This window comes from Gouania willdenowi, chromosome 15, assembly GCF_900634775.1.
Source record: "Gouania willdenowi chromosome 15, fGouWil2.1, whole genome shotgun sequence".
NCBI classification, from domain to species: domain Eukaryota; kingdom Metazoa; phylum Chordata; class Actinopteri; order Blenniiformes; family Gobiesocidae; genus Gouania; species Gouania willdenowi.
The window spans coordinates 12,351,103-12,365,584 of NC_041058.1; the positions used below are offsets into that span (position 1 = coordinate 12,351,103).

The following is a 14,482-nucleotide window of genomic DNA, read 5'->3' on the forward strand; positions in this document are numbered from 1 at the left end:
ATATATATATGTATATATATGGAGAGAGAGTGAATAAAGAAGGCCACTTACAGTGAATGCAGGTTGCAATATTGACAAGGTCGAGCAGTACTTTATTGTTGAATGTGTTTTTTGGTATTTATTTCATTTACATAAAATGCCACATTCAGTAAATACAAATATTCATACAAAAACACTGTGTTCATATCATCTTACATCACTGTTGAAATACAGTGCAGATCATGGATATAAATTTATTAATGCCATATGTTAGATTAACCCTCTGTTTGACAAAAATAGTTACAAAATAATTTCAGATATCTTACAGAAACTTTATCTTTCAGACGATTCATATCGCAAAATAAGTGTTTTTTCACTTAGACTACATGTTCCAACTATGATTTGTTTTTTTTTCTTAAATCCTATCAAAATTGAACTCAATCAAATTAACTATTTCAAGTTTTAAATGACAAGGAAACAGAAAATCAAGCAAAACAAGAAAATACGTGGTAAAACTATTTTCAGACTTCTCGAGACACTCATTGCCTTTTAAATGACAATCCTGCAAGTAAGAGTAATATTTTAAAAACAATGAATGAAGTGCAATCCCTGGTTTAGACACTTTTTCAAACTTCTGACTGAGGCACATGAAAACCAAAATTAATCTTGGGAAAAAACAACGTTGAAAAGAGGAGTACGGTAGTTTCCGCCTGGTGAGTCAAAGTTTAGTCATTGGTATGTGCTGGCTGTTCCACGGCCCCATCCACAGGTCTTCCTCCTCTGATTTAGTTTGTTCACTGTTGGACTCCTGCGTCTCTGTGCTGGTCTGGTGGTTGTCGACTGAAGTCTCTTGCACCTCATTGAAACAGTTGCTACTGCCATTTCTGTCAATTGTTGCCTTGGCAATGTTGGATTTGAAACCAAAGGTTTTAAGATCTACAACGGCTGACCCCAAGGAACCACATGAGGATCGAGTGTTGAGATTGATGTCTGTGTTAGAACAAATAAATGTATCTATTCCATTCTCTGTAGCGTTTCCTAAAGCTTCAGTGCTGGTATCCAGAGGAGGCTCCTCCTGCGTAACAGCCAGTGTTCCCAGTTTCTTAAAATGTGTCCCTAGCCGGCATGGTGAGGCCACCTTAAAATTATTAAGATGAAGTGTTCTCCTTGTTCTTACAATGGTGCCATTTTGTGCTAGGTAGATGTTACCATTGTTGTTACAGTGGCTATTAGGAAGCCGGGTTGGTTGAGTCTCAGTAGAGCTTTCCTCTCCTGTGGAGCTGGTCTCGTTTTCCCGATCTACAACCAGCTTGATCCGAGTCTTTCTCACAGGCTGAGGATGAAAGGGCAAAGATGTTAACATCAATACACAGTAATTACCAACTATTTGACACAAGATATTGAACTTCTTAGACCAGGGGTGTCAAACTCATTTTGGTTCAGGGGCCAAATTTGGAGCAGTTTGGTCTCAAGTGGGCCACAGATTTTATGCCAGAAAAAAGAGAGTAAGTTCAGCATTTTTGTGCTCCAGTTTTGACTTTTATGTATACATAAAATACAAAATATATGTAAGAAACCGACCACATCCAAGCAATAAGTGACAGATATTGGTCGCAAAAGGGTCTTCACTTTAACTTTTCTTAGATTTTGTGACCAATTTTTATTTAAATAAGGGAAATATTATGCCAAAATTTGAGAAAACTTGAAGGATTTTGGTAGAATTTTTCAACTGTTTAACATTAAAAATTACTGTCATTATGCTGTAGAAGCACTGGGAAAACTGTGAGGCCCTTTGCAAATATTGTTGAATTTCATTCTCACTAGAATGGTCAATATATTCAATTTCGCTGTAATTTTTACTTTCTCCTGCGAGCCAAATTGGATGCTCCAAAGGGCCAGATTTGGCCCCAGGGCCAAGATTTGACACGTGTGTCTTAGACAGTTGCCTATCTGCATTATACATTTGATAAAATATTTATTTTTAGCCATCTAATGCTTCAATGATTCACAGACTAGTGGTGTAACAGATATTGTGTTGCATTAGAATGACAAAATTCTGTGTTCCAAATCAGGCTTGCCTGTTTATAAAAGTGTTTTTAATAAATATTCATTGGAAAAGTCATTATGATATAACCTGATTACAAATCTATAAGCTAGATTCAGTGTCTACAATAACCACATTTTATTCTAAATATGCTACTTCAATACAGCAGCAATGGGTTTTCAACAAAACAAAACCGCTGACATATTTTGTCAGCTTTCAACCTCGCAACTAATATTTAGATCAAATGCACACTGCACTATATAAGAATTTATTAGGATACATGCACAATAAAGCAATTTTGTTACACCACTATTGCTCATTCCCAGAAAGTAATAATACCAACACCAGAGCAAAGACTGAGAAAGATCGTATATTGCTTCATGCTAAGTCTGACGGTGGAACCAGAGCAAGAAGCTATTAAAGAAAAGGACAAAACAGTTGTGAAAAGCATCCAAGAGAGATGAAGTTACACATATAAATAAAAAAGTCAGATTCAAGAGGCCACTTGTTGCTGAGGAGAAATGAGGAAAATGTGCAAGTGGAAACACTCTTAGAAAGACACGTCTTCACTCCCATGCAGAGGAAATTGATGTATTCACTCTTACTTGACATTGGACAATATGTCTTGCTAGAAGGCTGTTGAGTTTCCTTCAGATTCCAAATCAGAATCCGACACCTCTTCAGTTTCTTCAGAGCTCTTTGAGCCACTGCCTGAAGATTTATCAGAGGAGATGGCGTCCTCATCGACCTCAGTTATAGGAGAAAGCCCACCATATATCTCCCCGGGGGTCTCACTGTGTATCTCAGAACTATAAGGAGGCTGATAGTAAGGCGATGATGGTCCAGGGTCTTCAGACTTTACACTGGCCTTTGTTGAAGATGTTTCATCACTCATTTCACTGCTGGACTCTTTGCTCTCATCTGCACTTTCAGATTCTTCCACGTCCTCTTCCTCACTTGTTTCAGTAATTGCCTCCTCAGATCTCTGGCTCCGGTCGGACTTATGGGAATGTTGGCTACCGCTGGCAGAATGGGAAGATGCTGAAAGCTCCTCGCTGCTCAAAGAACTCTGGTCTGTGGTTAAACTGCCAGACTTGGAACCTTCAGTAAAGTCTGAATCTGATTCTTTTGCCTTACTACTGGATCTCTGAGATGAAGGTTCTTCACTCCCTGACCTTGACCCTGACTCTGCTTCTGTCTCGCTGACTGTTCCGGTCCCTGACTCAGCCTCACTCACTTCCTCACTGGATTTCTCTGTGGTTACTGCTGATGATCTGGTTCTCTGTGAAGACCTCACACTTGAATCTGATACCAATGTAGCACTGCTGGCACGAGTACTGCCACTTTCACTTCCCCCACTAACATCCTTACTGCCACTGCCACTCCCACTCACTTGAGAAGCACTGCTCTCCCGGCTGGCCTCAGTGGCTGATGATTTCATGGATGAGCGAGCAGAAGACCCAGTTTCTCTTGTACTGCCAGAAGCCTCTTCCTCCTCTGATTCTTCCTCTGTTCCTGAGCCTTTTTCTGTGCTTGTCTCTTTCTCGGTCACTGTACCAGATTCTGTTTCTTTCTCAGATTCTGACTCGTCTTCAGACTCTTTCTCAGTAACTGATGTTTTCTCCGACTCCGACTCTTTTTCGGATTCTGATTCTTTTTCAGTGCCAGATGCCTCCGTTTCTTTTTCAGATTTGGACTTGCTTTCCTCCTCAGAATCACCTGGCTCTTCATCAGGCTCTTCATCTGAGTCCACAGTGCTTTCATTGGCATCATCCCTGTCTAAATCTACTTTGAGTAAATCTCTGTCAACACTGCTTTTCTCAGAGGATTCTTCGTCAGAATCTTTTTCCCGAATGCTCCCACTTGGTTCACTTTCTGTCACACTGATAGACACTTTTGACTTCTTTTCATCCTCGCTAGCTGCTTGTGAGGCTTCTTCATCTTTCTCACTTCCCGTGGCTGAGCTACGACTCACGCTACTCTGCGACTTCCTCCGGACCTGCAACTTATTGCCCAAGTTGATTTTCTTGAAGACTTTGCCAAGTCGACTACGCGCATCAGACTTGCTGTCTATTGGGCCTGTATGAGCTGGTCCGTCAGTCAGACTCTCCTGGCTGTCAATCCGGCGGGCTGACATCAGTTTGGCATAAAAATTTTCCTTTTTCCCAGCCCCAAACATCTTAAACATCTTTGCTTTCTTCCAGGAAGAAACGCCTGAAGGACCTGCTGCCCCAGATGGTGTTTCTCCTTTACTGGCAGCCAGAAATTTGCTGAGTTTCATTACTGATTTCAATTTCTTGGCAGCCTTTGAGGGCTCGTCGTCAGTTTCCTCCTCTTGCACCTGGTCTCTAAATGCAACCTTCTTCTGCGGACCTCTACCCCGCATGCCACCACGGCCCCTGCCTCTGCCTCGGCCCTAGGACAGTTATATTTTATTTTCAAAACACAGAATAAATATGCAAATATTTAGTATCAAAACATTTGGGACAAAAACCTACTAAAGCAGAAGTTGACATTCCTTACATCATTACAAACAGTCTAAAACATCAGAGGAAAGATAATACCTCAGGGCCATGTGGAGTGTAGTAATATTCATCATCATCCATGATTAGCTCTCCATATTCATCATACATCGGAGATATCAGCCTTCGCCGACTGCCAAAACGAGAAAAGTCACACCTCAGAGCTACATTGATGCAAAATAGAGACAAATACCTTTTTGCAAATGACCATAGTAAAACTGTTTAATTAAAATAATTTGTAAGAACAAAAGTTAAAATACGGAACCAAATATCAATAATTTGAAATAGACACACCTAATATTTTACTTAACAAGTGACTTTAGGGATACTATGCTTTTGTAGAGACAAAAAAGGCCAAAGCACATCACTTTTCTCAAATGTACTGTACTATAAACTATTCTGTATATAAATAATAATTTCTAAAGTCTCTCTGATTTTGTTTTGTTTTTGAGCGAGTATATGAGTCAAATATACAGAAATTTGCACTGAATTACCATTGATTTGCCTGTTTTTGTTGGCAAATCTGAAATATATATCGGAAAGACAGACAATTGCTTTTGAAATTAACAGTCAGGTTACTAGACAGTAATTTGTGGGGCTGAAGAGATTATTTATTTCTATGACTAAAGGATAATTTAGCAAGGTGTAGTAGTAGTAGTAGGTGAAATGTAGACATACTATACAGCCTATTGTCAAAAATAAACAAACAAGACTGACATTCACTCAAATTCTGAACACAACATTTACTTTGTATTTGAGTGAAATGTGACACCAATAAGAAAATTGCTGTTGCAGGTTAAAATGTAAGATCTTCTAGGGCAAACAAAAAGCAGCAAGTGTAAAGATAAAGGTTGAATTTTTGTGATTGTGAAACATTTATAGGGTTTACTCTGGCTGGACTGGAAGGGCCTTACAGTGAGTAATTACATATTTATCTGTGGTGTAAACTGTAGACTTTTAATTAAAGCATCATTTCATGTTTACCACTTAATAACGATGCAGAATTAAAGATGATTTTTTTTTTTTATTGTTTAACTTGCTTTGGCTAGTGTGCATCACACAGTGTTACTTGGATATGAGTGGTTGTACGACTGGTGCTATGAACCTCACTCTTTAATAATGATGTGGAGAAATGCTTAACGGAGAGAGACCAATGACAGTTTGTCAAAGCCACCTTCCTGACATACGTGAGCCGCTGTGAGGATCACACGCTCTCGTGATTGCTGGATTAAAAGCTTAACAGCTGGTAAAAAGGAGCTCCTCACTACAAACGGAAGCAGATCAAAGACTTCCAGCCATATTGATGACACATTCAATGGTAATAAAAGCCATCAATGGGAAGTTTGTTACAGCTTTTGCACATTAAAGCTTGGGTGATTCACTCAGTAGGCATATGTATCTTTTAAGGTAGACTGGCATGGAGCTTAAGGGGTAATTACAATACCTAATTTGACTACAGATAGTTCTAAATAGCTTTGTTTGTTCTCTTCTTAGAGTAATTTCAGTCTGTATGGTCAAAAAAAGCTTTTAGTAAGCTATTAAAAATTGGCAGCATCATTCCCAAAAGTATTGCAAGTCTCTTGCAAAACAAGAAGCTTTTAAATGAATAACAGTTTCAGAGCAGCTGGTGCAGCTTTGAGTTGCTTGCCCCCCCCCTTAGAACATATGGGCAAAATCACAGGCAGGTCAAAGCACCTCTTTCATTATGCTATGGAAAAAGCTTTCAGACTTGCAGGTGCCTGATTCAAGGCAGTGTAATCGACTTCATAACGGATTAGATCAGTGTGGCCTAAATGCTAGAATGGTACATAAAGCTAAAGGAGAACTGTATACGTTTTGCTTGATTTCTTAAAAAAATGCATCCATCCCCCACAGATTTCAACTCTGAGGATGCTGGAAGGCAGGATTGTGAATGTGATATATATGTTAATGATGCCTTTTTTTTAATACACAAGCTGAAGGAAAGCAGTTCATTGAATTAAAGAGCCAGACTGAAGAAAGATGAGAGTAAAGCATGCTCACCCTTGGTCATAATTATAGTAGTCCTGTGTGTAGTAGTCCTGTCCTCGGTCCATACCTGACTCCATGGAGAGATCCTGCAATTCAGATAAGCAGATGAGAAGTGTTGAGGACACCGCAGTGATAGGGAGCAGAGAAGGAGCAGTAGGAGCAGCATTCTGTCGAGTGCACAGCAGAATAACAACAATGCCTGCAAAACTGAGAGAAGCAGCACTGTGTTTACCTCAGGTCTAAGAAGCGATGGCCTCAGCAGCTGCTGTTGCTGCCAAAGATTAGTACAGAAGAAGGATAGTGTAATAGAAGAGAGGCATGCCCAGGAGACACAAGAATACAGAAGAGTTTCAGATTATATTGCTCATGGAAAGCCAGATAAGCTGCTTTATCTATCTAGTGTTCAGTGCTTAGCCTATGATATGAAGTGAAGGATTATGGAAAAAAGAAATGAGGAGTAAAAATGTTTTGGGGAAAAACAGAAGTTGAAGGTCCTCATGTGCCATCGAAGAAAGATGTAAGTAAACAAAAATCATCGGTAACACAAGTTTTATACATAAAGGCTGACATTACACTGTCATTATTATGACATGACACCTGTCATTAGCATGAATAAGGTGTCATGAAGGTTGTCATTAAGTGTCGTTCGGTACCCTAACCCTAACCCCACTAGATCCATCCACCTAACTCAAAAAATGCCAACATAGCTCCAAAGGTGTCGAAATTTAGCAAACAACACTTAATGACAGCTAAATGACAGCCTTATAAAACTTATATTAAAGGTTCCTTAATGGAGTCCCCCACCTTTTTTCTTTTTAGCTTTTTTAATGGAAAAGAAAAATGCTCTTTAAAGCTTATCTCGTACTTGACATGGAAAACTGGACATAAACAACTTTCAAGTGAAACTGTCGTTTTTCTTTTCCATCAAGTGAATTATAGATAAGAATAATGGGATGTGAGCTATGGAAACTTTTCTTTGGTCAAAAAATGTCTCAACAGCACAACAACTGAAATGACAGCAGGAGTGCTTACCTGTCTGCCGTAGCCTCGCCTCCTGTGTGGCGCAGCGGGGACGAAAACAAGGAAAACAATAATTATAGATCGACAGCACTATTTCTAGAGCTTTCAGATATATTAAATGTTAACGCTACAGGACTAGTATTTATACTTTCTGCTGACAATGACAGAATTGCATATTTACTTACTGTGCATTTTATTGTAATATTACAGAGTTGTAGACATTGGTCGGTTTTAAAAAGGTCCCTAAAGCCTGATCGCTATCATGACAGCCTATGCTGTTTTCTTATTCAAACTGGAAGAAAAAAATCACAATAAATGCTAAAAAGAAGCTTGGAACAGTTAGACAGTGCAAAAAAGTCAAGAATCAGCAGATAAGAAAAGGACATTGTGATCAAACATATGTACAAAGAGTACACATCAAATGTTATTTCAATGACAAATACAAAGTAAAACATGGCTAAAGTACAGGTAGGTGTGAACTGGCTAGTGATATTCCACCTCTGCTGAAGCCTTTAAAGGCAATACCTTACAACTGTAACACGTCTAAGCTAATAAATAATGACAGACTTCGCTGGAGAGTTGTAATCTGGTATTTTGGGCAAGGATTAGGGGACAGGGCAGAGCCATATGCCATAACCCTCAGGCAGAGAGGTGGTTTGGAGTGGAAGCTGATAGATGACCTGCTGGCTCTGATGTTGGATAGCGTAGTGCTGCTTCAGGAAAAACCACCCAGAACACAGTGGCCACAGGACGTTTGCACAGGAGAGAGAATTCAGTAAAAGAAAGGTGATACAGAAGTATTAAAGAGAAATGGGCCACAGGCTTATAATCCACTTTGAATAAAATACATCTATTCTATAGCATCAACGCTATCCAGGCATTATTAACTTAAAAGAATAATAATAAAAGGCTGTTTTATTTTCAAAGCATTGCCTGGAGAGAAAAAAAAAACTTAATTTTAAACTTTGAGACGTTTGGTGAGAGAGCAGATTTATAAAGACAAAATAAAGTATTTTGTTTAATGAGCTAAGTCAATGCAAAACCCGACTCATCTCAGTTTTTGTGGCATTAGTTTTAGAAGCTGATTTTACACACAGATAATACCAGTTACTGATCTGTTTTATGGTAATTATTGTCTGATGTAAGCACTCATTATACATTCAACCAAATTTGGGAACAAAGTAACTTCAAAGGAATTTGGGTTTCTTTGAAGAGAACCAGACTGATTGATCTTTGTCTTAGTTTTAAAACAAATAATTCAGACTCACGCTCTCATGATATGCCAGTTTGGTGCTTTTTTTTCTCTTTATATCTGTTTTATTCTCAGCTCAAATTTTTGAACAACTTGTGATGTAAATGATCGAAATGTGCCCCCTGGAACGTTTTCTTTTATTTTACATGTCACTGCATTGAATTCCAAGGAGACCAAGAGCTTGATGAAAACCAATGCAGTGCAATACCAGCACTTAACCAAACAGCATGTGAGCTACTCGCCAATTTACACAAAGGATGAACCCATGCTGTGATCATGGAATAGAGACTTTAACAGGCCTTTGATCTGTCCATCAGGGAAACATAGAATATATTGACCAGTGCTTGTATATCTATGCCACAACAGTTTGTAAAGGGTTCAGCCAACCTATGAAAGGAGAGGGAAGAGAGAGCAAACCATGGAGCCACGGCAAAGGAAGAGGAGGAGGCTGAATTACAATGAGCCTTTAGAATCCCAAGAGAACCACGAGAAAAAAAAATAACCGTACAGACACCAAAGGGTGGAAAGAGTTAGTACAAACTACACAGGGAGAAGAGATTAGAGAAAGAAACACAAGGAGAAGATGGGTGGAGAGAAAAGAGCGGGCAAGGCTAACAGTCATTGACAGCCCCACAGGCAGCGGCTGTGGTTAACAATTGAATGGTTCACTAATAAGCCTCATCCAGTGTGCAGACAAACATTACAGTGACTGCTCATGCTGAGAAGATCTCAGGGGATGTGTGGATAGACAGATCCTCCAGAGGTTGCCTGTAACGATTCAACATCTGCAGGAGACTCAACATGTCTTTTATTATAGGCTGACAACTCCAGCAGCTCAAAGAAAAGCTTTCACTCTCTGATTTTTAACAACTAGTACAAATAGACAGTATTTTTCATTCAGAATGTGGACAGTTTTTGCTTTTTTTAAATTTCATTAGCATGACTTTTATATGTTTTCTTTTTTTAAATTAAATTAAGAAAAAAAATATTATTTTGAAAATAGTTTTTTTTTTTTTTAATTATTACTTACAAGTAATTAAATTTTTTTAATTGCAAAATCCTTCATTTGAATGATTAGTATTATGTTGGATTAAATTTACATTGATTTTGTAATAAAATGAAAGGCTTTTATATTACAACATTACAGACATTTTGAACGAGAACATGCAGGTAACAGAAAAATAAGGTAAATGAATCTGACAAGTAGGGTAGAAGTGTTTTTTTCTTTTTTTTTTGCACCAATGACATTTTATTAAGATAGTTTAGTCTTGAATATGGCTTTTAAAATGACAAACCACAAAATAAATAAATAGCTTGAGATTACCTAAGTATGTCCATAAATACGGACAGCTTAAAGCAAATTAAATGTACAAAAAGAAGTGAATCAAAAGCACACTTATGTATATAAGCACATTTCTGTGTTAAAAAAACCAAAAAAAATAACTTTTTTGTCTGGTAATTGTAGCAGGCAAGCTTTTTTGCGGATCAGCTTCAACAATCATACTAAAAGAAATTAAAAAGGAATGAAATATATGTAAAATGCAAACAGCTATTCAAAAAAAAAAGGAAATGCAGAGAAAGTTGACACGGCAACACAGTGATGTAGTAACATAAATAATGTATGAAGTCAGAGAAAGTTAGAACACAGTAGACTGAGAGGAAATCTGCTCATTCAGCTCAACAGTATTCACGGTGTTCAGTTTATCTGCTACATTTTCAGCACCGGTCACCCCACTCGTTGGGGTCATTTGGACTTCAGAGGTGGGGACGGTTGTTTTCGGTGTGCTCTGCTCATCACTCTGGTCACAACATTTGATTTTGTAAGTAGCGTCTGATTCTTCAGTCACTTGCTGCTTCTTTGTGACCTTCGGCACTTTCCAGTTTTTGTCTACTTGACTGTACAGATTGGCTACTGATCGCTCTAATTCAGCCAGATTCTGGATGTTTTTCAGGATGCCTTTTATCTCCTTTGTCTTTCCATTGTTAGGTTTTGATGAGGTAGTAGGAGGTGGGTGTTTTCTTTCCGAGAGGGGACGAAGTGAGGATGCGGGGGGCAAAGAGGTTGGTACAAACTGGACAAATGAGTGTGGCTGATTGGGAGATGCGGAAGGTGGAGGAAGAGGTGGAGGGGGTGGGGGTTTATTGACAGGGGGTGGGGAAGAAGGAGGTGTTACCTGGGGTTCAAGAAATTTGGAGGGGGAAGGAGGTATAGGAGGACTGAGAGGTGGGGAAGTGGGACGTGATGGAGGAACGAAGATGGGATGAGGGGAGGGAGGAGGTGAGGATGGAGGGGGGGAGGTGGGAGGGGAAGAAGGGGGTGAGGGGGCATGTGATGGAGGAGTGGAGGTGGGAGGTGAGGATGGAGGGGAGGTGGAAGGGGAAGGAGGTCGTGGCTGCTGTCCTGGTAGAGGTGGTGGTGGATTGTCTGGTGGGTCAGGAATGATCTCCACCGTTATCTGACACGGCTGCAGAGTCATGTAGCTGGAAATACTGGAGCTAAACTTCCTGAGCACAGGCGGAGTTGGTTTCTGGCTACTGACGGACTGCGACTCATCTCCCTGGGTAAATATAATGTTAGGTGGCAAATCTCTGCCGACAAATGTGGGGCTGTATGCATAATCCATGATGGAATGCAGAGTTTCCGACGTCAGCTCCAGCGTGTCCTCGCTATCCTGATCCTTGAGCAAAATGGAAGCAAGTGAACCCACAGAGCCTCTGTTATACTTCAGGGTCGGTTCTTTCTGTGCCTGTTGTTCAAAGTGCTTCGCCTGCTCCCGCACAGACAACCTGGTGTCTGGGCTCCCACACAGGTTAAGCGTGTCTGTACTTTCCAAGCTTGGCTTGCCTCTCAAAGATGCCTGAAGTACCTGCAGCTCCCAGTCGGATGGGTCCATGAGACCTTGTCTCCTCAGCACTTCACAGCCTCTGTGGATGCGAGCGGGCATTGACCACGCATAACTTGACCCTGCTGCATGAAGAGGAGAGAAGGAGAAACGCCTTCCAGTCAGGCTTTCTCGCCCTGTGAAGACGTTATTACTGCTGAGAGAACTGGTTTCCTTATAGACTGGATTATGGGTTGTGAGTGGGTTTAGGTCAGAATAGAAAGTCACGTTGCTTTCTGACTTAGGCGAGTTGACGCGAAGCGCTCCGTTGCTCCGGCCTGCAATGGCGTGACAGGCAAAGGTGTTTAGAATCCTCTTGTGGTCGGCCTCCTCAATGACAGATTTTTTCTGCCTGTCCCATTGATATTTGGAGAGGAAGAAAAAGAAGAAGAAAAAAGACTTGAAACAAAAGACAGGATAGGTTGAAGGAAAACTAATGGCATAGAAAAGAGAGCTGGACTCTGGATTTACAGGTAGCAGCCTGTTCTTTTGGACGTTTTAGTTTGAAAAAAGTACAATCTCTTGAAATTGAATGATACGGTATATATATGTGTGTGTGTGTGTCTGCTCTTCTAGCATATTACCACTAAAAGACGACTACCGTCAGATTCCCTTTAATTAAGGACAGTGATACAAAAGGAGTTACATTAGGTTTTATAATCTAAAAAAGTTTCCTACACATTCAAATTTCCATCACTGCTTTAATGTTAGCCAACGAATGACCATTCATGTTAGGCGTCTTATCTTTTAAAATATGCACCAAGAAGAGCTAAAATAATGAGGGTGACCCTCACGATGTGTGTGCACTGCATTTACATAAACCATTGTTCATATTCATGGGTCAGAGTTACTTACTGCAGTCTGAGGCCGGAGAGAGAAGGTAATTGAAGTGATGGAGAAGATAGAAACATAGGAATGGTAAGAAGAAGAAAAAATGTCATATATGTTAATGAAAAACATGAGGTGTGGGCGGAAAGGTACGGAGAGTTCCTGGAGCCTGAGCACAAGAAGCAGATTGACTCCTGCATTTGACAGTATGCAACACACAACATCTTTCAGCAAAACAAAGAAGGGAGGTTTAAAGCTTTTGAAGCTGTTTCTGGTGTGTAATGGAAAATAAATCAAATACGAAAAATATTAAACTGAAATACTCTAAGGAATTCTTGCCATGTTAGAGATACAAAAGTTTTTATATCAAATGTACTCAGAATTTAATTAAATGTCAGTAAGATTGGGAGCGGCAGCTTTGACTGACTGTCAAAAAACTAAAATAATCTGCTAAACTTCAAAAGGCGACCTTCAATTTATCCTCAAGCTCTAACACTTAAAAATGCAACAAGGTGAAAGGCTCATTTAGAGGCTAAAAAGACTTATTCATTCAAAGACCCAATCAATGAGCACTCCATGGACTGTAGAAAGTATATTTAGTTTGCTTTTTTTTTTACAGATATATCTGATGTTTTCTTGAATCAACACTGATCTCACATCCTCCAAAATGCTTAGGCTGTCAAATCAGAAATACATACTTTACATAAGCTAAAGCCTAATCATGGGTACTTGTACTTGCTTGTATGTGACGTAAAATGTATTTAATGTATTACCAACAAACAAAAAAATGTGCACATTTCTTTAAAAAACACATTTAAAGTACTTGGAACTGAAAATACAATCTATGTGGAGCAGTCATGTTTGGCCAAATGTGACGTAAAGTCCTTGATTCTGGTACATGCAGTGTTTACATTAGGACCACATTGATGTCTTTAATTTTGCTTTTTATTTTTATTTTTTATTGATTTCTTTATTTAAGTAGGGACAGTACATATTAATGAACATTCAAAAAAATGTAAATATGCCAGATTATTAATTTAGGTTTTTGTAGTGCTTTTCTCCACATTTTCTTTCACAATGTTTAATTTGCTACTTGGGACAACACAAAGATGTGTGTTGGAGCTACTTCTGATGTGTCTGGAGTTGCTATTGGGAGCTTTTGCTTTTGCATCCGTGTAGCCTCAGCTAGTAGACAGCTGCACTGTTTACATACGAGACATGGAGATTGCACTGCGCAACACTAGTGAGCAGGACAGAGAGTGGACTTACCGGGGTACGAGTCTAGGAAGACATTGAAGCGATTTAGAGGACGAAAATACCTGTCAGCAAAGCCACTGGTACAGCTAATGCAGCATCATCATCACGCCACTACTAATGTCTAAGGTAAGGAAAATAGCAGTAACCGTGTCACCCGGGCAACCAGGTTTTTTCTACTCCTGACTGCTTTACAAAGTCCTTTAAAGAAAATAACTAAACGAAACCTTAAGGTAGGCAATACTGTATATATGATCTTTAAATTGAAATACACCACAGGTGCCCTTTAACAAAAATCATAATTGGATTACAGTCATGGAAGTGATGCAGCTATGACTAGTAATCTGAAGCAGCGGGGGTGGGGGTGGGGGTGGGGGGTTTCTGAGGCATACGTGGAAGCAAGAGAGTTGCATTTCTAGAGGAGGTGATGAAAAGTCAAACTGTGGAAACTATTGGCAAAGCTTATAGCAATAAACCTTTATATTCTGTGATTCAGAACCGACACTTAAGGAGAAAAGTCTGCACAGCAAAGCGAAAAAGACCAGAGTGACTCACATGCCGCGATCATCAAGGTCTTCATAGAGGTTTGCAGAGGGCGCGGCTGTCGGAGCTGCTTTACCTCCTGGTGGTAAAGCCATTTGAATCCTGGCAGTTTTGGCACATTCTGCCTGGCGCCTGAAAGAAGGAGTAA

At 39.7% G+C, this 14,482-nt stretch overlaps 1 protein-coding gene across 7 annotated transcripts in view; it reads right to left on the reverse strand.

The window, feature by feature from the left end:
• Positions 1-203: 203 nt before the first annotated feature.
• The window catches only part of pcdh15a (protocadherin-related 15a), a 200,678-nt gene continuing 186,399 nt past the window's right edge, over positions 204-14,482 (reverse strand). For 3 of the 7 annotated variants that reach the window (XM_028468336.1, XM_028468332.1, XM_028468333.1), the window contains 7 exons: positions 14,347-14,466; positions 7,588-7,609; positions 6,788-6,826; positions 6,568-6,641; positions 4,588-4,678; positions 2,629-4,439; positions 1,187-1,312 (listed from right to left, as the gene is read on the reverse strand). In XM_028468336.1, coding sequence (XP_028324137.1) covers positions 2,652-4,439; positions 4,588-4,678; positions 6,568-6,641; positions 6,788-6,826; positions 7,588-7,609; positions 14,347-14,466 — 2,134 coding nt within the window. In that variant the 3' untranslated portion in view covers positions 1,187-1,312; positions 2,629-2,651. Of the gene's footprint in view, positions 1,313-2,628; positions 4,440-4,587; positions 4,679-6,567; positions 6,642-6,787; positions 6,827-7,587; positions 7,610-10,420; positions 12,062-12,564; positions 12,571-14,346; positions 14,467-14,482 lie in introns of those variants that run through there. The other 4 variants (XM_028468334.1, XM_028468339.1, XM_028468337.1 and 1 more) reach the window with 4 other exon arrangements.